Source organism: Poecile atricapillus, chromosome 5, assembly GCF_030490865.1.
Source record: "Poecile atricapillus isolate bPoeAtr1 chromosome 5, bPoeAtr1.hap1, whole genome shotgun sequence".
Classification (NCBI taxonomy): domain Eukaryota; kingdom Metazoa; phylum Chordata; class Aves; order Passeriformes; family Paridae; genus Poecile; species Poecile atricapillus.
This window is the reverse complement of record NC_081253.1, coordinates 33,714,594-33,734,286: the sequence shown is the minus strand read 5'-3', so window position 1 is coordinate 33,734,286 and position 19,693 is coordinate 33,714,594. Positions and strand designations below refer to the sequence as shown.

Genomic DNA, 19,693 nt, shown 5'->3' with positions numbered 1-19,693 from the left:
AGAGGAGGAGAGAAGGGCTGTAAAGAGAGAGGCAAATGGGGTTGGAAAAATATGATCTCCCCAGCCATGAAAGTCAAAATTACTGTTTGAAACTGAATCCTCTGGGAGTACTACACAGGCATGGGGGAAAAGGGGAAGGGAGGGAAGGAAAGAAAGATTTATTACTTAAGCAGAACTAAAATTCTGATGAGAAGAAGGACTGTTCAATCCATATCCAAATTTCAGATCTACAGCAGATCTGAAATTGGGCTTGTTATATTTCCCTCTCCTTTGCATGCATAAAAACCACAGAGGAGGTAGATTGTGTTTTAAAGGGGAAAAAGTCCCTTGATCTCATGAAGCCCTGAACTCTTATATTCCATTTATAGCTCTAGCTAGAATGACATCCCCCTTGATTATCTGCTGTCCAATCCAGCTGCATGTGTCAGTACTGTATGAGGCACTAAGTGAAATATATATATGCCCTTACAGGGTTTAGCACATCGGGTCCACCTCCAGGGTACAGGCTGTAGCTCATTCTGACCACTGCTCCTCTCCCAGGAATCACTTGTTAAGTGGTCTTTTGCTTGGGGTTTTGGCTTTTTTTTTTTTTTTTCCAAACTTTTCTTTTTTTAGGGCACTTTTACTTTCCATTTTAAGCAGCACAAAATGGCACCAAAGAAGGACGTAAAGAAACCAGCGGCAGCCGCCGCGCCAGCACCGGCGCCGGCACCAGCACCTGCACCAGCCAAGCCCAAAGAACCCGCCATCGACCTCAAGAGCATCAAGGTAAATCCCTGAGAGTGTGCTGGCCCACGGGCAGAGGCAGCAGAGCCCTGGCTAAGAGCTGCAGGGAAGCCTTGCCTGTGTCTGGTTCCGCTCTGGGCACGGCAAGGAAATGAATGAGTTACCTCGGCCGATGGGTTTGCTGAGCTGCCTGAGCTTTTGGCTGTTTTAGTAGATGCAGGGTGTAAGGCATGGCGTGTGATTTAACTGAGCAGTGAAACCCAGGGATGTTAAAAGTGTGTTGGGGTGTGGACCTCAGAACTTTTCTACCCAATTAGTTCACCTGTCTGACAAAGATAAATTTAAAATAAACACACAACCAAAAAAAACCACAAAAACCCCTAAAGTAGGGACATAGGAATGGGGTAACTGAAATGAGAAATACAGTGTTTTCCCATAGTGCTGTACAAAAACCAATCTTTTACAGTTTAAAATTCTTTTCCAAATTTTTGAACCACCTGATGACCCTCTGGCCACGTGCTTCGAGATCAGTGTGACTTATCCTCAAAAGAAACAAAACAAAACAGTTTAAAACAGAGAGATTTGGCAGTTTTGCCTATTTCCATTTGCAATGTACAACGAATATTGGTGAGACCATGAGCAAGAAAGCCATGGATGGAAGCATTTCAAGTGATTTCCTCTCATCCTTACGTGTTTGCTCAGAATTTATAGTTTGCTGCAAATTGAAAGCAACAAAGAGAAGGAGATTTTTGGAGGTTTCCTTCTGACTACACTGCCATTTGTTCTCATAATGTCTCTAGATTTTGCATGCCAACCAACATCACTAACTGTTTCCCTGACCCTTTGGAGAAAAATCCTCTATTTTGGGAGATTCTTTACTTAGGAAAGAGGAGAGGGAGGCTAAGCAGTTAAGAGATGAAGAGACAGACTAGTTTCTCTGAGTAAGACTATAAATAGTTATTCTGCACCTACCTGGCAAGCTGATTGGTCCCAGGACCAATTTGCTAAATTCTACATAAAGGATCATGCCTATTATGGGTAAAAGAAGGACAAACACTACTAATAGGACCTATACATGAAGAATTGTATTTCAGATACAATTTAACACAAAAATTAAATATACAATTTAATACAAATTTAATACATATAGTCCTGAGATGTTAAGCCATTTAGTGAAACTTCTCCAAGTTTACTTTAATTTCCCCAATCTGTAGTCAGTATTTTTCTAAAAAAGTATATATCTTCTTGTAAGAGTGAAGCTGAAGCCATTGACAAGAGGAAAAAAAAGACATTTTGAAATACTTAGAATTCTGAAGAGTACATGAAAAACCCACTAGTTTTGAGCACACTGTCTGAAAATTAGATTAGGCCTCACATTGCACTAGATGATGGGGAACCAAGCTAGATTTCCTGCTAAATGACTTAATATGATTTGATAGCTTTCTATGTCCAGTAATCAGAAGAAAATAGAATTTTAAACTCCATTGAACCTAGCTAATCTATCTTTAAATAAATAATAATATATTACCAGCTAAAAAATGTCAGATTGCACTCTGAGGCATCTTTCCAGTTCACTCCTTTAGCTAAAGGAAATAGCAGCAAGAAATATACAGTGGTAGAACAGAGAGCACTCTCCAGGTTTTGTCATATTCAGACTGATTAAAAAAGATAGAATTTAGGGAGGCTTTCTTTTGAAAGATACCAGACAAAATATTTTCTTCTGGGGTCCCAGCCAGCCACCATGGGTTTTTACCCCTTTTTTTTCATTTTGAGAGTTCAGGCAGTGAACAGAAACAATTTCAGGTCATAAGTAATTTGTCTAGGATATGTGACAGAGTCAGGAATCAAAGTTTTCTGAGTCTTAGCCCAGTCCCTCAATTATTTCTCAGTCCTTCCATTCAATCACCAAAGTCTCAGCATGACGAAAGTTACAGCACCATTTCCAGCAAAACTTTGGAGGCAGGGAGTACTTAAAATTAAGATTTTGTCTGGGACTCAGTGAACAATCCTGACCCAGGGCTCTTTGCAGTGATTTACCAGACATGAAGACAAAAACCTACATCACTTTAAACAAGGGGATCAACTGGGCTGTGCTTCACTCCTCGGGGGATTAGCAGCCATGGTAGAGCTTGCTAGTCAAGAGAGGTGCCTGGGAACATCAGGCTACAGTGGATGATCTGGGGAGCCACACAGCAGGTAAACACACAGAAAGGCTTTGGTAGCTTTTCTCCAAGCCCCTTGTTACAGCTGGGCTGGGTAAGGATGGAGTTGCCCAAGCAGGGCTTGCAGCAGCCAAACCAGCCACGTTTGGCTGTGCACTTCATTCTCAGTTGGCATCAGAAGTCATAATAATCTCCAAAACAAACGTGGTGGTTTACAAACATGAGTAGTGATTCTCTTGGTGGTACCTCCTCCCACTCAGATGCCCTTCTTGGCCCATCTTCAGGGAATCTGGTTTTCTGTACTTCTTGGGGTACACATTTTACAGCTTTGGTGCTTTTTTTCTCCTTCCCTTAGAGGACTCAAGCTGGGTTTGTCTGTCACCATCAGAAGCTGTGATAAAATTGTGACAGGCACTTTTTTGCTCTTTATTGATCTCTTGAAATTAACCAAATCAGAGCAAATATTTGGTGATTTGCTTGTGCCAACAGCAGCTAATATAAGATGTTCTATTTTTGAGCAACATCTATTGATTATAAAACTGAGTAACAGGAATACCCAACTGGTAGACCCAAGTCTCTAAACTCAGCCCTTTTACAGCTCACCTTGGGCTACAGTATAACAACCGTAGGAAGAAAGTGAAGGCAGGGACTTGCTTTTAAATGGAAATGTGAAGCCATATTTCCCTCTGCTCAGGGAACAGCACAAAATCTCAACTGCTTTGCACGAGCCTTTCCAAACCAAATGTATATTTCCAATTTTCCTTATTACTAACATGTCTTGGATTTGCACAGGCAAAGATTAATTGAATAATAACTGAAAAGAGAACAGGGCAATGGATGCAGCTGAGAGCCACTACCAGGAACCAACCACGATTAAAATCAAAATGACCATATCAATAATTTTCTTAAGAGACCCCCAAGAATTCTCCAATTAAAACTGTGGCCCCGTTCCCTCCTAAAACCACAGCTTATCTGTTTATCAACCTTCTTGTCACACACAAGCCTGAGTGAGAAGGAATGTTTAACTCATGAAAGGCATTACTATGGGTCTATGTCTGTAACAACTGGGGTGAAACATGAGTGATGCAGATGTCTCATGCTTGGTTTTGCAATCGAGGCAGAAGGAAATGGATAAACTTCCCATTGCACAAATCTGTATAACTTAGTCCCTATTACCAACAAGAAAAGTATGTTGGTTTTCTAGTGGAAAACTAAGGGTCCTTCCCAGCACAGGTAACCAGCCCTTGGACAGAGCCCAGGCTCATAAAATCAACTGGGATATTTTGGGATGCAAATGCTGAAGATGCTGAGGGCAGTCTCCCACTCTACAGATGGTGTCCTGAATGTCCAGCACCCTGGTCTGCTGTCACACTAGGTCCTTTGCTCCAAGGATACAGCTGAGTATCTTCTCTTGAGTAGAGACAGGGTCTGGGCAAGTGTCCTCTGTGGAACTGAGGTTCAGGGGTACACAAGGATTCCTGCACTGGTATTTTCAAGACTGAAATCCCAGGACATCTATTATGCCATGCCTAACCGGAGATAAACCACCCAAATGTTTAGAAGGAAAACAATTGAAAGCTACCAACTAGTAAAGACTTGCTAAAAACTGATGTAACTGTGTGATGCATGTCAATGATGCCTGTTGCATGGAAGCAAGCCTGGGACTGTTTTTAACTGCAGAGCTCTTAAGGCAGTAAAAGGTGTTTCTCCAAGTGTCCTTATTTCTTGTTACAGTCACTCCTTGAGTAGGTCATCTCTGAACATTGCTGTGAATATAACCAGAGAGAGATAAACTGACTAAAATGCACTGACAGAAAGCTCATGGGCTAGAGGGCAAGCAGCACTGCAAGTGTCAGCTGAAGCACCCAGAGAGCTGCTGTGCTGCAGACAAGCTCCACATGAAGCCATGGAGTGGGAGCAGGAATGCCAGCAGTAGCTTTGCCCAGGAGCGCTGAGGGCTTTCTTAGGCAACAGCAGGTTTTTACTTGAAACTTTTGGCTCAGGTCTTCAAATTATGCCTGATGTATCTCCAGCTATGGCTCCAGAAGGATTCCTTGGGATGGGTGATCTGTTGGACAAGGTCAGCAGTCCCAAGTGTCCCTACAGGTAGGAAGGGGATAAATGTCAATATGAATTAAGAGGTGTACAGGTGGGACTCTGATGCCATCCAGACCAGCTTGCTGCTGCTGCTTTGACCCAGCACACAGCACCATCCAGGATGCAGCCCGGAGCAGCCCCAGCCCTTGCCTCTGTGAGCCTGAGATGTCACAGCCCACATTGCTGACAAACACAGCACAGGCAAGGATGGCAGAAAGGTGTCCCAGGACAGGCAACTTGGACAAGGACTGCTGCACACCAAGACATCCCCTTGGAACACTGCTGGAAACAACACACAAAACACACAGCTTAGTTTTGTTTGCAGTTTTCAGAAGAACTTGGCCTCCTTTTCTTCCTGAACTGCTGCTAAGCAAGGAGCCCATCAAAAAGCTACCCACATTTATTAGTACAAACTTTTCACTAATGTTGCTAACTGGAAAAATTGTTCAAAAAATACTTTTTTTTTCTTTAAACAAGATACATTCCTAGTAATTCACAGCTTTAGCAGTGTTTAAGAAATAATTCCTATGGCCTTTGGAGTCTCTGATGAATGGCAAACTTTGGTAGAAACAGTGGGAAGCAAATTACACAAAATGTAACATTTGAAGAGCTTGCAGGGTACCTCCAAGTGTTAACAGGAGTTCTGTGGCAGAGCTTTAGTCCCATCAAAACGACCTCAGAATATTTCTAAAATACTGTTTTAAGCCCCCTTAGAGAACAGAGACATTGTGAAAGATAGTAACAAGATATTTGAGTTAATGTTACATAAGGCAAGAAGGTGACAAATTTAGCCAATGACAAGCAGAGAAAGAAGTTGTCTGTAAGGAGATATGAAACAAGCAACCTGGAAATTTGCCCTTGCTGCACTAAGGCTTTAGTACATCTTGGAGCCACTGCCAAGAAGCACTTTGGACTGACTGGTTTACCTCAGAGCACTTAAATGTCAAGTAGCAAGGGTTTAAATTACATTAATACTCTAACAGTGCCACTGGGAGGCATGTTAAAACAAGAAATCCCTCCAAAAGCAGGGCTTCAGAGCCTCACATCTTGTGTGTCCCCCTGATTATACACATTCAAGCACAAAAGCAATTAGAAATGGGACATGTTTACAAATGAGCACAGCTGAAGGCTCTTTCCCCCTGAAGCTAATGAAATGTATTCAAAAGGATATGATCAAGAGCACATACCCAGACATTTCAGAAGGGCACATTAATTAAACATCAAGGTTCATCCAAAAGTTTTTGCACAGCTGCAAAGCAACTGTGAAGGTTCAAGTTTTAAAAATCTTTAAACTGGAAAATTATACAAAATTATTAGGAAAAAAGTCAAATTAATCTGCAGTAAAGTCATTTAAACTCAGACATATTTCTGAACTATTCTTTCAAACCTCATAGTATCTCACACCTGCAACTTTCTCTCCTGTACTAATGGAAGTTGTGTTTATTCTTTCTTCAGTTGTATTTCTAGGCAGCTCTGTTCTCAAAACAGACCTTAGTTTCTCAAGAGCTCTTCTTCTTCTAAAGTTTCTCTGCCTCATATGGCAGGAAGCTAAATGCATCAGGCTGCTGATTCTTACTCAGATGACAAGCAGCCTCTCTAAAACCTGTGGCATTGATTGTAGAAGTTATAGAACTGAAGTGAGGGATGGCAAAAGGACAGCCAGATTTCAGAGGGGTTTGAAAACTGTGTAATCCTGCACTCAGTGAGGTCTGCTAGGAAAGATGTGCAGCTGTATTAACCAAGGAGCAGACATTAATAGTTAGCAGGTATCATATAATCTACTGTAGGCACAATCCTAACTTCATTGAAAAAAAAAATAAAAAAAATCCCTTCAGTCCTGAATAGAAGGCTAAATATACAATGAGTATCCTAGAAGAATCTCAAATTTTATCCTCTCTGATTTTCCAAGATATCCAACACGTCTTAGTCTCTTTTAGAGAGACAGTACCTTGAAATAGTTGGTGATTCTCTCTAATAAACTCCTAAGATGATTCACTTCTTGTCATTCATTCCAAAGGTAACAAACAGATGGAGCAGCTTAATGCTTTAACTCCCAGCAGCACCTTTCCCCAGGGCTTTTCATCCTGTCCACACCTTTCCTGAGTTACAGTGAGCACAAAAACAGTGCTCAGCCCCAGTGCCCACCAGCCTAAGGAGGTGAGCACAGCATCACATGGCAAAGCTTGGGCCCTAAGACACATAAACCAGTGATTTATGGGAAATCTGGAACTTTATTAATAATTTGGAAGTAAGGATTTGTATGGATTGTGTCTCCATTTAGCTGGTAAAAAAGAGATGCATACAACCCCATCAATCCCACCCTTTAGCTGGGACCTGGTCAAAATGCCTCTGACAACAGAATTACTAGAAGGTAGTCACAGACAATGCAAGGAACAAAACAAACAAACAAAAAAACATACTCAAAACACACCACCTTTTTCTTTGGCACAGATATCCTTCTGGGTAATAACTCTGCCCATAAATATGAAGTTAGAGAAATCCAAGTCATTCTGGTCTTTCCTGTGTGTTGCAGTTGCTTCAACTTTTCATTCTTTTTGCTAGGGGTGGGGCATTCAGTTTTTGTTAAACTGAACTCCCTGAAATATCAAAATTGTCCCTGAAGCCTCAAGACTCACAGTGTCCTCTGATAATGCAGAGAACACTGCCAGGATCAGAACAAAGACCAGATCACTGCAAAATACTTTTTTGTCCCTTTTGAATTTTCTGAAAGCTCCTTTTAGAATCAGAAATCCCACCTTTAATTTCTTTAAAGGAGTATTTGAAATGTTTTTCATCCAGGCCATTTTGTAGCTGCCCTTACTGAAAGCAAGTACACTTTAACCCCCCAACAGATCTATTGTCTTAGAGCAGGGCAATTCTTCATTTAAGTGAAAGCTACGTGCCCATGCTAGAATATTCCTCCCCAGTAAAACTCTGTCTAGTGAGATTTATTCAAGGATCAGTACCAAACTGAAGGGCTGATATGATGCACTAGCTTTTCCTTTTCTGAACTCTAAGCTAAATTCTAATAAGGTCACAAGACAATCAGTTTATATGTAGACCCCTCTCAGCTATAATATTTGATAGCCTATTTAAGCCAGATGACTAATCCAGGTATCTGTTTCCTATGCCCAAGACAAGTGCACTCCAATTTTTTTGTGCTTGGCATCTTTTGGAATGAGTTGTTTTGGCAGCCAAACATAGAACCTACCTGTTCAAGAAAAGGAATCTGAGTTTTCCCTGAAACAAAAACAAGCAAAAAACCCTCAAACAAACAAAAAAATCCAAACAAACAGAACAATTCAAATCTGTTTTCAGGGGAACATTTCCCAGTTGCCAGCACTGGAGAGCAAGATGCTGAGGACAGACAAGAAATTCCACAAAAACCAACATGCTACATTGACCCAGACACTATTTTAGCTCTGCCAAAGTCTTTTGAAAGCTCCTCTATTAATGCACAGGGACTGATGGCCAAGATCTTGATGAGCATTCTCACTCACCCGAATTCCAGCCCCAGCCAGTGTAAATCAGGAGCTCTGCACTGTGCTAAACCTATGTCAGCAAACCCAGGGCAAAACCATCAGCCCCCTTTCTATGCAGCCACACCTGATTGTGGCTACACTATCATGAACACACCCCTGTTCCCACAGGCTAATGATTACAAATTGCAAAAAAAACCACCCAAACCCAACAACAAACCACCCAAAATCAAGGAATTATCAGTGGAGCTTTTTTTGTACTCAGTATATTTCCAGATGTTTCTAAAAATTTGCAATTAATTTGTTCAAACAGAGCATTTTCCAGCTAAAATGGCAAGCTCAGAAAAGTCTTTGCTTGGAGATTAGTATCTCAAATCCACTCAATTTGATTGTTCAGTTTAGAAACAACAGTAAAATTAAGTCTGATTGAATTTGATTCTTTCACTCAGGGCATTCAACATACTGAAAAGACACAATCATAAAGGTCATGCTTCTCGTCAGGGTAACTAAGCAAGCTACAGGAGAAGGTTTTCCTCACTAATCACATCTCATCATTACAAAACCAGCAGCAGTGACTGCTTAGCAGAGGCAACCAACAGAAATTAAAATAGGGGATTTCAGTTCAGAACTGGGAGTCTGTTGTAGTCACACAACTGTTCCCACCTTGGTTTCATGACATTCTTGATCTGGTTGAGGCAAGGAAGAAGAAAGCCAAGAGGAAAGGAAGAAGCTTGGAGCAAAGTTTGCGAATCCTTTTTCATGTCATAACATCCATTGAGATATTTGACCTGGTCTTGGGGGATGCTGCACAGTGGGCCTTGGTCTTTGCTACTGAAGAAGCTGCAGCCTCTACCTCCTGTTCCCTCTCTGCAGGACCACCATGACCAGCCTGCAACCCAAAAAGCAAGTACCCCTTCCCCCACTGTGAGCAGTCATCCTTACAGTTCACAAAGGCTTTTGGGGTCCTTAGCTTTTATCACAGCTTCTCCTTCGCCCCAACCCCACAAACACCTGAGAAGCACCACTTCTGTACACACCTGTGAGTGCTAAACCGAGCACCCTGGTGCCCTGCCTAACCCAAGCCCAAGGGGAAGAGTGTCCTAGAGATCACATGAATACAGGTTTCCCACTGCCCTGCAGGGAACATCTACACATCAGCCACTAACTTAATACAATTGGTTCCAAGTGACACAGATAATGTTAAAATTTTGGAAAATGTGATCAGTGCAGAGGAAGAGCTTCACAGCATGATACCACCTCTGTTGACAGACAACTTTTCTGCTCAGTGTCAACAACTGGATCCCCCCTGAGAAGACAGGCAGCAGGACCATTCACACATCCTGCAAGCCACCCAGCCAGCTGGGCAGACATGAGGCACTCCTCACCCTCAGTGCTCCTTGCTCACTTACTGGAGAAATAGAATCCTTCCCTATAAGGAAGTCTTGGTAGGTCTGGACAAGGAATATCTCCTCCTGATGGTACGGACCCAGAAAGTGCTGACATGAATCAAACTTCTTGCTTGTCACTCCCTGCCCCTCTTCAGCCTCCTAAAAATAGCCATCATAAGATGTCTATCAAGACATGGAGCCTCCTGTCACTTTGCCCTAAGAAAGCTAAAGAACTCGCCAAGGGGAGGGACCTCTTCCTTCTGACACCTAATCCAGGCACTGCCGTCAGCACTACCAGATAAATAAGGGCAAGAAAGGCAAGGAAAGCAGGACCACTCTCAAGACCTCTCAGCTAATCCTTCCTGCCTGTCTGCTGCTCTGCGTTTCCAACTCAACCATGGTGGGTGCACTGGAGAGCTAATAGCTAGCAGCCAGCCAGTGTGTTTTACAGAAGTAAATCGGGCTTCTTGCCCACCTTAGCTCTTGGGGTGGTGGGGGAAGGACAGTCCAGAAGACAGTTTAGGTTTGCTTGGTTTTGTTTAAACCTAAAGGACTATGCAAGGCTTTCCAGTTTGCCTCCAGTTCCAAACCAGGCAACAGTAGTGGTTAAGCCGCTCCCACAGCTTGTGATAGAATTGTTACAATTTCCTAAGCTTTTTTTTTATTAATCAAATGCAACCAGCTAAAGTCATGAGGAAAAATCATCTTTTTATATAAGTAAATATCATAGATTAGTACTTTATGAAACAACATACCGTCAAAAACGAATTTGAGATTTTAAGGGATTAATTTAATTTCTATGTTGATGGAAAAAGCTGCTTATTTAGAAATATTACTTCAGATCGTATAACTAAAACGGATCTATGCTAAGAGAGTAAATGAACCTGATGGTAATTAGTTACTTCTTTTTTAGTTGAGACTTTTGATTTTTGTTGGTTCTTGCCACATCTCTGGCATTTCCTGGGACATAAATTTTCATGAAAACCATAAGAATAGCCTTGTTGATACATTTTCATGCAGGAAGTTGCTAGATTAGGTTGCTATGGCCTAACTACATTAGACAAGACAGAAGTGAAAGCACTCGGGTACTTTGTGCTATTTACTTTCTCTCAGTGCATTTTCAGCAGTACTAGTTCTCTTTTTTCTCTCTCTTTTTCTCCCCAACTGCAGTCCTTCTCTGCTGATGAAATCAATGGTAAGTCAAATCAAAGTTAAACTTTAATGGGGGCAGGAGGGGGAACAAAATGGCTACCAAATGCTAAATATTCACTAGCCTTAACAGCTCTTTTGCTATCTGCATTGCTTCTGCACATTTGACAGGCCACTTTTTTGCTCTTCTGGAAGATGACTCATGGATTGAGCTGGATGCTTTAGAAAACACACAGGTTCTCCCCCAGCCCCCCTTCCTAAGCTATTTTTTGTGATTGATTTCCTTCCAACAGATCGAGTTCTCCAAGGAGCAACAGGATGGTAAGTTACAAGAGAGCTGATGTGTTTTACATGTATGTGGGTTCAAAAAAGAGCTAAAGGCTCAGAAATTAACTTTTATTGAAACAATGAGCTAAGACTTCATCTGGTATAAATCACCAGACTCTTGACTTCAGAGTGGTGATGACTTATGCTGAACAAGAAGGTGACTGTAGACCTACATGTAATTTATCTGGATGTTTGTTTACATTCTCTCTGAACGGAGAAGTTTATACCATGGTACAAAGAGGAAACACCCTGTCTCTACCTACTGAACATTCTTCAGTTGTACTCTTGTTCTGGCTCTTCACAAGGATGCTGAAAATAAGTCTTGAACTTGGCAGTCCCTGGGGAAATAGGCAGAAGGAAGACAACAGAAGGAGAAAGTGGGCTGAAAATTTAACTTAGCTGCAGTGACTTTGCAATCTCACATGGGCAGAAGATGCAAGAGTTCTACATGTCACTTTTGCCAGGAGGTGTTGTGGAAGGAAACAAAGCCTGTTTTACTGTAAAAATATTCTTTAAGCATGGAAAGAGTCAGCAAATATGTGACTTGTGTAAACTGCTGCTTAAAAAATGATCTGGATATGCTGCAATTCTTGAACATCTCGCTGTATTCTTTGATTCACAAGCAACTTGCAGCTTCCAAATTTTTTGTTTCAATCTTCTAGAAAGAGACAAAAAATCTGACATGAACAATAGTTCTCACTGAAGCTCTGGAAATCTAATTTTAAGTGTTTTGAATAGCCTAAGATATGCATTTGGGCTATATTAAGTAATATTTTAAAATGCTAAAAAATCAGTAGCACATATAGTAGACTGAAGGAAGTGTTTAGAAAGGAAGATACAAGGATTTCCTAGAAATTCAGAGGGAGTGGAATAGCTAGAAACAGGTCTTGAGGGAGCCCTAAACTTTGTGAAGATGAGCCTGCTCTCAGTAACACCATCAAAGCAATAAAGAGAGGTATAGTGCAGCAAGTGAGACTGGTGAAAATTCTCTTCTTGCGGTCCAGATTCTTTTGGTCACAAAAGAAGTCATTTGGACTCTTCCTTGCTTCTTAATTCTGAAAATTTTACAAAAGGATTGGGTGGGTTTATGGAAAAAAATTTCAATTCAAAGCTGCTGGCACATGTAATGAAGTAAAATATTTCTTTTAGCTTCCCTACGTATTCCACATCATTCAGATGCTGTAACATTACAATGGTTGAACCAAGCAGAGGAGCAAATAGAAGTTTCTTGAGGCAGGGAGAATTTCCCAAGAGCAGTTATGCCCACCCTCAGTAACTATTTCCATCCACACAGGCTGATGCATCAGCAGCTGGGTAGTACCATCCTCAGACAGACTTTAAACATGTTTGCTCCAGCAGAGACATAAAATAGTAATGGCCATTAAAAAAAAAAAAATTAATAAAAAGAAACCCACAGCAAGGATATATTGCTGTGAAATGCCTGAGAGACAAAAATAAATCAGTCCTTTTCTCCAAAGCTCCAAAACCCAGTGAACATAAAACTTCATGGGATTTACAAAATGGAGAAACTCTCCTGATGGCTTTACTATTAGAACACTGGCACTGTTTTATACCTCTCTGCAGCCAAATGTCATTGATTTAGCAGATGAAAGATCAGATAATATGGAATAAATCACTACAGCTCCACCCATCTCAGCTGCTAGAGCTGATATCAGGAAGCTCTACACAGATCCAGAAGGCCATAATTTTATACCCTGCAATAAAAGCTGTAAGGAGAGGGAGGTAGCAGCAAAGGGTTATAGGTGTCTCACACGAGACAGTTAAGAGGATTAGTTTCAGATGTATTCGATTACAGCCTAGCAGGCTGACACTGTGTATCAGCACTTTTACTGGGTGCCAGCAACAGCTCCACCAAGGAAGACTAAAGCAAAAACATAAATACCTCTGCATTGCATGTCCCCAGCACAAGATGAATGAAGACATGATCTGAAATGTGGCTTCTTACTCCCAAACCTGCCCCAAAGTGGAATGAATATTACACAGGCTGAGAAACACAAAGCCTGTGTGTCTGCTGGATGAGAATCATGGCCAAGGAAAAGACATTTTACTCGGATTACTTGAAGCTAAACCACAGCATCATCAGACACTGCAGTGCAGAAGAGATCAACAGCACAGGCCAAGATGCTTGTGGCATTTGGGGTTCAAAGACAGCTTTTTAGCCACACAGTTGACCTTTGTCCCCTCCTCTTTTTTAAAAGCCACATTTCTTCATTAAAATATTCTAAAAAGCTAAAAAATATAGTAATATGACTGACATGGAACTTCACAACAGAAGATGAAGGCTGGCAGTGCATGAAGGCAAATTATCTGTGCTGATTTTTGTGGGAGAAAGGTCTGTACCTGAAGGCCTTGTCCAACAAGGGGAAATAAGTGAGCCCTGATCACTTGGCAGCACTGAAGGAAGTGAAGTCTCAAAATGAACACACTGGAAATGCACAGGAAAAGGCACCACATGAGTACTTCCACTGGAAAAGTGGGATATTCACACATCTGTAAGAAGCAGGGACAAAATACAAAGAAGGGGAAAAAAAAGAGGGAACAAACATGTTTGGAAATCCCACTGTAAGGCAATTTTAAGGGAAAACAACAGTAAAAGCATTTGAAATCCACCTTCAAGTTTCCTATTAGCACAGTGTAGCTGAGATGCTGGGATTGCAGGCAGAACCCACTGGAGCAGGCAAAGGTTTTGCACTGCTGGGCACTTGACAGCCCCAGTTCTCTGGAGAGATAAGGTGGAGTGGATAACAACATTTTTATCATCTGCTGCTACACCATGTGAAGAAACCCGCTCTTGAATGACAGTGTCGGTACAGAACTTTTCTTTCCCTGTCCTTGAAACAACTACAGGGTCAGTCACAAAGCTATTGATGGCTCTTAGAGCCAGGAATGATATGAAAGGTAGATATAAAAGTTTAAAAATAGTGAAACTGAAATGTCAGAGGGGAGGAGTTTTTCTTGGGACTGTGGGCCAAAGATTCCCCTGGCTAACTCCCCTGGAGTCAGTGGAACAGTGCCAGGAGACAACAGGCTCACATCTTTGTCAATAGGGAGTTGCCTGGCTCAATGTTGCTCTTCTCTTGCAGACTTCAAGGAGGCCTTCCTCCTCTTTGACAGGACTGGTGATGCCAAGATCACCCTCAGCCAGGTTGGCGATATCATCCGGGCACTGGGGCAGAACCCTACAAATGCAGAGGTCAACAAAATCCTGGGAAACCCCAGCAAAGAGGGTAAGTGTCCTGCAGTCTTTTGGGCCATTCCTGAGACTGGGGAGCACCAATAGTCACAGCAGGAGAGAGGGGAGCTTTTGCTCTGATGGGGAGTGATGAGGACTATGCAACAATAGGTGGTATTTCACTAATTCCCTTGGAAGAGAATGATGGAGAACAGAGGAAAACCTTCTGCTTAATCCATGGAGAGTTCTCTGTAGGGACTGTTTTGCTGTCAACTCAGCATAGGTGTAACACACACTCCTTGCTCACAGTCCATTAGTGGCACAGCCTTTGCTTGGAGAGCTGTGAGTCCATTTCTAACAACTGATACTCAGCTCTTCAGGTCCTTCCAGTGCAAGAACTTCTGCCAAGAAGCCAAGACATGCCCTGGGGCAGGAAACCCACCTGTATATTTCAGCTGACTGGAATGGTCTTCCCAAAGCTCGTACAAACTTGGGCACACTGAAGCATGTGTTGAGCATTTATTACTGCAGCTATTTTTTATTTCCTTTTCCTCCCTTTTAGAGATAAAAATAAAGGATAAAAACTATAGTCCCCTCATTTTAACAAGGACCTAGAAGCAGGTGATCCCTGATTTCAGTCATGCAGAACCATATTAAGATGGGCTAAATTATACTCACATCCTCTGGCCTGGTAAAGACAACTCTGAGGAACAATTCAAAAATCTTTGGCACCAGCAGGAAGCATTGAGGACTAACACAGAGGTGAGACATACCAGAACTTTCAGTGATTCCAGCAATAACTGACAGTGACTTTGATATAGCTGCATAGTAAAATAGGTCTTGTAATGACTGTATAATGAAAATTATCTGTCCATCTGTTTCCATCTATTATGCTCCGTTGCTGCCCAGATGAAGGCTGGCAATGGAAAGATCCAGGAGGAAAGAAGAAAGAATAAAAAAGATTCTTATATTTGACAGCCTTGCTCAAAAAAAAAAAAAAAAACCAACAAAAAAACCCCAAAACAAACCAAAATGAGCAACACTTGCAGAGGTTCTCACTGAGGACTACAATTTTGGCTCATGAGAGGAAAGGAGTTAGATGAACTAAGCTCAGGAGGTCTTAAATCTCCATTGTGAACATGCCCAAATTTACTATTGGCAACCCACCACACTGTACTTTCCTAGTTTTAATTAGTTTATCCTTTTGCCAAGAGTCTGTGCCACTACATCACAGATAACCTGAACAGGTCAGTAACATGTGAACAACCTCAGCAGCTTGTCTAAGTCATCACATCCCACTTTGTTTACCTTTACCCATTGCTGGGGCTCAAGATTTTTGTTTGAATGTATTCTGCAGCTCCCTCACTCCCCAAATATTTTCAAATATTAACTCATACAGCAAATTGCCTTTCTGAAAGAAAAATATAGCATGAACACAAGCATACAAAGCCATGTGAGAAGGATCCTGGGTGTGAAAAATCAGATGTATGTCAAATAGGATAAGAGAATCCAGATTCTGAGGCAAAGACTAGAGTAAAAGCTAGAATGAGCTGTGAAATGCAGATAGGGGAGGCTCTCCCACATTTGAGGGCAAATATGCCTAAGGAATACAGATACAAACATCTAGCATGTAACAACTGGTGTTTTTTTCCCAGAGATGAATGCCAAGAAGATTACTTTTGAAGAGTTCCTGCCCATGCTGCAAGCAGCTGCCAACAACAAGGAGCAGGGCACCTTTGAAGACTTTGTTGAGGGTCTGCGTGTCTTTGACAAGGAAGGCAATGGCACGGTCATGGGTGCTGAGCTCCGTCACGTACTGGCTACTCTGGGTAAGGGATCATCCTCTCTGCCAGCACTTCAAAAGCTGCTGCTGTTTGAAGGCAGGAGAGAGGAAGGAAAGGCAGTCCAAACTGTTTGAAGAGGTGGGAGGCTACCAAGCCAGGCAAGACTCTGGGTTTCCTGACTGTGAACCTACAAAGAAAGCAAACAGAGCTACTAAAGACCAAAGGAACAGGCTAGGCTTATTACATCTAAATTCAGACATTAAGATCATCAACTGTTATTTGATGAATAGAGTGACATAACACAAATGGACAAAAATAGATTTGCTGCATAGTTTCTTTACTCTGTAGGAATAACTAGAATCCCTATGCATGTACATCTCCATCTTCTATAGGAAGTTAAAACTAATTAAGCTCATGCCATATATAGGTGTTTTTTTTTTCACTAACCCACAAAATAAGGAAAGCCTTTGGAAAAGCTGTAGGTTTGAGCCTGTGTGAAGAATGAAACAAGTTCTCTCCACTCCCAGGTGAAAAGATGACAGAAGAAGAAGTAGATGAACTCATGAAAGGTCAGGAGGACTCAAATGGCTGCATCAACTATGAGGGTAGGTGCAAGAGTTCAACATCCATCCTACATTTCTCCTCTCTCTTACAATTTCATTACAGTGGCCTTTTAGCTTCTCAGGGAAATCAGACAAGCTCCAGCTGATTTAGGTCAAAGGACTTATGTGTGAAAAGGACCATGGCAATATGCTTATCCTGCAGTCACACCATGCAAAAGACTTGATTCAGCCACAGCAGAGGAGGCTGTTTTGGTCCACACCAAATCTCTAGACTGACTTTCTGTAGGGCAGTTGCAGTGATTGCATCCAATAGCTACTGTCTTATCACAATTAAGCAGGAAGAGAACTTGATTTGTACAACATTAAACACTTAAAAACTTTCTGTCACTGTATCAGATGCAGGTACATATTTTTAATGCCATCAGCTCATAAACAGCTGTTAATTTTAGAGTTATTTCCCAAGGTGATGTTTGCTGCTCCTTCTAACTAGCATATCTGTATTTTTCCACAGCATTTGTAAAGCACATCCTGTCTGTCTAAGAGGAATTCCCCAGGTACCAAATGGTATGTTCTTCTCATTTGCACACTTAACTTCATCCATACAGGCTTCTATATACCCATGGCAAACAGAGGCTACAAAACCATGATACCAACAATATGAAAATGAGACTGTTGTCCAAAAGCAAAGATAGCAGGAGTCCAGGTTCCTGGCTCTTGTTCACAGCCCTGTAACTCATAAGTGTTTAGTAGATTTTTCAAACACAGTGCAAATTGACAGCCTGAGACATTTATCCTGTAAGCACAATTGAGATTTTTTTAGAAAGGGAAATCAAGGAAACACCTTCCAATAATTTGTAGATTTCTGTTAAGAGAGTGTCCTGAATACTCATGTGAGCTACTGAGAACAGGTCTTCAAACAAAATAATCATCTGAAGAAGAATATTTTCAGCCATAATCAATAGCCAAAAGAGGGCTTCAAAAGTACTCAATTATTTAGTACTTCTCCTACAAGTATGGGAAAATAAAAACAACAACACCAACCCTCACCCCCCTGTCCCCTAGCCTTTACATGCTATTATTTTGTCCAGAGAAAGAAAAAAAAATAACCTACAAAAATCAACCCCCAAACCAGCAGCTATCTTTAAAATGCAAACAATTGTGGGCTTATGTGAACTGCCAGGTATTCTATCCAAGGAAATACACATTCCCAACAATGCGTATTGTGTGTATGAAACAAACCCCTCAAAACAGAAATCAAGGGCTCTGTTTGCCATTTCGCTCATGTTTCTTCAGCCAACATTAACTTCAAATACAACTCTCCCATTCCTTCCCAGAACAAGCCAAAATTAGAAAGACCAGATGGCACTTGAGATCTGCCTGAAATTCTTGCTCAGTCTGTCACCATCAACATGGAAACTGCATAGAACTGGATGATATGACTCCATCCCACCATTTGTTACCAGCACATCCATGGATATCACCTTTGGGTCACTAAACTTTCATTTAAAAAACCCAAGCTTTTACTAAAGAAATTACATGGAATAAACTCTACCATTCAGGGTCCATCCATCCCAACCATCACTTTCCATGTTATTTGCATTGAAACAATGTAATTTCTTGGAAAAATAAAGCATCCATAAATCCTTGTGGTCACTTTGTGGCTATGAAGCCTTTTTTCCCTGATCTGTTGAAACCCACTCAAAGCAGCATTCAGCACTTAATTCATTTTCCCTCTGTACTGAATACCACAAAATAAAGTTTTATAAAAAAATATAAATATGGACATTTCCAGTAGGTCACTTCACTTGATCTTAATGAAAAAAATCTTTTTGGGAGGGTCTGGGAGGAGGAGTAATTAATTAGGGCACTACCACCAAAATCAGCACTTAGAACATTTCTGGGAGAAGACGACCTGGTATCTGTTGTCAGAACAGCTCCAAAGGTGGCAAGTTCCAAAACCAGGCAGGGTGGCCCTGCAGCAGGGGACAGTGCAGAGCCACTTTTCCCAGCAAAATCTCCTCAGTACTGCTGCAACAGCAGGCAAACAGCACTCTAAGGGAAGACTCCTACCTTCTGCCTTTATTTACAGCTCTATGGACAACTAGAAAGAGCAATCAGATGTTACAGGCACCCTGGAGCGCTCTGTAACTGGAACAGACCCAGTACCAGGCAAGAAGAGGCCATCTCCCCCTTCTGCAGCAGCAGTGGAAATAGTCATAGCTCAGGGAAGTATTGTTACATCCCTGCCCTTAAATATCACTCTTCTCTCTTCCTTAAGTGTTCGTTAAACTGCCTTAATCCCCATCTGGGTATCAGCCTGTTCTATTAAAGTCCTACCTTGCCTTATTGAGTTGCTATGCAGGAAATGATCATAATTCAAGTGCCAACAGGTGCAGCGGGGGTGGCTGGCACCAGAATAAACCACAGCCGTTCAAACAGCTGCCTCTTTTCTGAGGCTTCCCAAAGAATCTCCCATTTAAACCCTCACCATGCTGGCACACAGGGCCAAATGAACCTGGGAGTTATACCCTGCCCAGAGACTTATGCCAGCAGATAGCTTACAAAGGGTGCAGTTGCTACACTCCAAATGCAAAAATAAAACTGGATAGAAGAATGAAGTAAAAAGGAGTTCTTAAACTTCGTCCTAAAAGGGCAATTAAAAAAGTGCAGGGTGCATAAGCAGACTCAAAGCACTGCTACACATCCTACTGTTCCTCAACATCCTGCCCATGCTCCAGGCAGTTTCTCTTTCCAAGAAACTCTGGATTTCAGTTGTTGGGAAAGCAAAAAACTGAAAACCAAACCAACATTTCATTATACAAACA

General features: G+C 41.7%; 1 protein-coding gene across 3 annotated transcripts; it reads left to right on the top strand.

Moving 5' to 3' along the window:
* Positions 1–475: 475 nt before the first annotated feature.
* Positions 476–18,521, top strand: MYL1 (myosin light chain 1). 3 transcript variants are annotated; one of them, XM_058839487.1, is made up of 7 exons: positions 476–768; positions 11,295–11,322; positions 14,433–14,576; positions 16,177–16,350; positions 16,833–16,910; positions 17,380–17,432; positions 18,203–18,521. In XM_058839487.1, the coding sequence occupies exons 1-6, from the start codon at positions 649–651 to the stop codon at positions 17,406–17,408; spliced, it is 573 nt and encodes a 190-aa protein (XP_058695470.1). In that variant the 5' UTR covers positions 476–648; the 3' UTR covers positions 17,409–17,432; positions 18,203–18,521. The 3 variants fall into 3 exon arrangements, with proteins under 3 accessions (XP_058695470.1, XP_058695472.1, XP_058695471.1); XM_058839489.1 differs by lacking the exons at positions 476–768; positions 11,295–11,322 and adding exons at positions 10,119–10,252; positions 11,023–11,047; XM_058839488.1 differs by lacking the exon at positions 476–768 and adding an exon at positions 11,023–11,047.
* The last annotated feature ends 1,172 nt before the right edge of the window (positions 18,522–19,693 follow it).

Bases quoted from the DNA above. Each gene is read 5' to 3' on its own strand.
- MYL1 (XM_058839487.1), top strand. From the start codon at position 649: ATGGCACCAAAGAAGGACGTAAAGAAACCAGCGGCAGCCGCCGCGCCA. The intron at 14,577-16,176 runs GTAAGTGTCCTG...TTTTTTTCCCAG, and splicing joins GGGAAACCCCAGCAAAGAGG to AGATGAATGCCAAGAAGATT. The intron at 16,911-17,379 runs GTAGGTGCAAGA...ATTTTTCCACAG, and splicing joins TGGCTGCATCAACTATGAGG to CATTTGTAAAGCACATCCTG.